Source organism: Nanorana parkeri, unplaced genomic scaffold (genome assembly GCF_000935625.1).
Source record: "Nanorana parkeri isolate BGI_ZX_2015 unplaced genomic scaffold, ASM93562v1 scaffold571, whole genome shotgun sequence".
NCBI classification, from domain to species: Eukaryota; Metazoa; Chordata; class Amphibia; order Anura; family Dicroglossidae; genus Nanorana; species Nanorana parkeri.
In genome coordinates, this window is record NW_017306839.1 from 249774 (window position 1) to 252394 (window position 2621).

Here is a 2621-nt window from a genome sequence, read left to right on the forward strand (position 1 = left end):
CAAACTTGGCATTCCAGCTGCCTCTCCCTCAGTCTTGCAATGCCTCATGGCACTTGTAGTTCCACAACAGCTGGCATGGTGCAGTTGCCTATCCCTGCCCTAAGGGGTTCATAAATGAAAGTTTTGTTTAAATGCCACAAGCACCCCCAGATGGCGCTGACAACTATAGGAATTCTTATACCCGTCTGTGCCATCTAGGGGAACCAGTGCCATGTCAACAGCATCCTCATTGCGTATACGTTTTTTTTAATGAACCCCTAAAATCCTAAAGTATTACTGGAATTATTTGCAGATTATGGCCCCAGTATGGAGATTTCCCCTTAATTTCTTTCTTTTATGCCAGACAAAACAGGAAGTGAAAGGAAATGTCTCCAATGGAGATGTAATAGTAAAGTTTCTTGTAGGGTGGGAAGGGGTTAGGATCTCTGCCTGTGTTCCCATTGGGGAGATTTCCTTTTACCTGCTTGCCAGGGGGTGGATATGGCAGAGGAAATGTCAACAGGGTATTAATATGATACCTGGTGATTATGCCACAAAGGGTGGTAGATCAGGCACTTCCTATTATATGGTGACAGCACGCCACTGTCCCTGTCTCCCAGTTCTGCTCCTGTGTTGTCACATGATTACAAGTGGTCTTCTCCACTCATTCTGCAACATTTCTGTTATTGCCATCTGGAAAGGTGCCCTGAGAAATTGCATACAGCCAGGTATATGGAAGTAACTGAAAAGAAGCTGCAGGACATCTGTGGCAATGAGACGCAACAAAGGATAAACAAAAAAAGTTGAAAACAAGTCATTAAAAACAAAAAACAAATGACAGATGTTTATGATACATAACACTTTAGCAAACTAAATGTCATTCATTTTCGTTCTACATGTACTTTAAAGTGTCAGAGAACATTTATTGAACAAAGAAAGTCATTTTCAGTTTCTAATGAACGGCGGTGGTTTAGTACTGTATTATTGCCAGACTAAGTATTTTAGTGACGCTCTAACTTTAAGGCAGCGGCCATGTTGTCGGAGACCTGCGTCTTTAAATTTTACACATAATACAAGCTGCGTTGGAGGGAGACATGTCTAAGGGAGAATTGGGCTCTCTAGTGACCTGCATCGCTATGGTTGCTAAGCGACAGTAGCGTGGATCTACACTCTGCCTCCTTAGTACGCACTATCCAATCAACATGTCCTCAGCAGGCCCGTTCAGCACTGTGATTGGATAGTGAGTGGGTGTTGCGTAACAGAAAGTCTTCTGACAGAAGCGGGAAGCTGAGCTCGTATTTTGAACCGTAGTATGATGTACTCCGGCTGCAGTTTGTTCCTTTTCTTTGATGACTCGGTGGTAGTGCACTATGGGGCTGAAGGGAGACTCTGCCTGTCACCGTGCGGCACCGAATTCCTGTATGAGAAGCCTCTGGTTGGCGCTCACCCTGTACAAAAGCCAGAGAGGGGGAGGCACAGGACTGAGTTTGTGACAAGCAGATGCCGGGTAAGGGGGAAGGGTTGGAAAGAGAGCAAAAGGGAAATCTGTATATATGGCTGTGTGTTTGATCAAGCTGTTTGAAGCACTGTTTTGTTTTTTTAAAACTTTATTGCAAAATGACATTTAATTCTGGGCCCATTTACACTTGCATTTTAATGCACACAGTCTGATGTGCTGAGACGCATGTGTCATGATACTCCATAATAAAGATAGTACTTGTTCTTTGAAGGATGCAGCCTTCATAATAAGCAGATTAATAGGGTTATATCACCACCTGCAGGAGTAGGATGCTAGGCATACAAAAAAAACAAGCCAACTCCAGGGGGCTGCCCCTGTTGGTGCCAATACCACCCCTGTCTGCAACAACCCCCTCAAAGTTTTGGGCCGAGGACAGTTCTGGCCTGCAAACTGGTACCATACAGCCTGCAGCTGGCTGACAAGTCAGCACAGTCACGGACCGCTTAACTGACTTGCAAATGCAGAAGAGGTGATTGGGTCCATAAATTTCACAGGAAATATATACTGGTATTGCGCATGTTCGGGAAGTGTGTCCAGGTAATTTACAGGCAAGGCGTCGCTTCCCGTCACGTGCGCGATTGGCAGTGAAATTTGTGGACCCGACCAGCGGGTTTGAGCATGCGCCTTAAGCCGACGCTCCACCATCAGTTGCTTGTGCATGCAGCTGACGCCCCTGGAAGTGACGCATGGGTCCAGATTTCTACCAGGACACCGGCACTCACTGTGAGTCACTGAGTGCCGACCGAAAGGAAGGATTGGTGAGGTCTGCAACAGCCAAAGGTGCAGACCGTACTAATCAACCTGGATCACCTTTCTTCCCCGCATCCAATCCCTATCCAAATCCTGCCGCCTTCACCTTCATAACATCTCCAAAATACGCCCCTTCCTCACCAATGAAACCGCAAAACTACTCATCCATTCACTTGTTATCTCTCGTCTTGACTATTGCAACTCCCTCCTCATTGACCTTCCACTACACAGTTTCCTCCCCCCTTCAGTCTTTCATGAATGCTGCTGCTAGACTCATTCACCTTACCAACCGCTCAGTGTCTGCAACCCCCCTCTGCCAATCCCTGCACTGGCTTCCATCCCCCACCTTCCTCTGTCAATCCCTCCACTGACT

The 2621-nt window shown here is 46.5% G+C and overlaps 1 protein-coding gene across 1 annotated transcript in view; it reads left to right on the forward strand.

The window, feature by feature from the left end:
* Positions 1-1291: 1291 nt before the first annotated feature.
* CUNH5orf34 (chromosome unknown C5orf34 homolog) overlaps positions 1292-2621 on the forward strand; it is a 25010-nt gene continuing 23680 nt past the window's right edge. The window contains exon 1 of the mRNA XM_018562300.1: positions 1292-1486. Within this exon, the coding sequence (XP_018417802.1) occupies positions 1292-1486 (195 nt within the window). The remainder of the gene's footprint in view (positions 1487-2621) is intronic.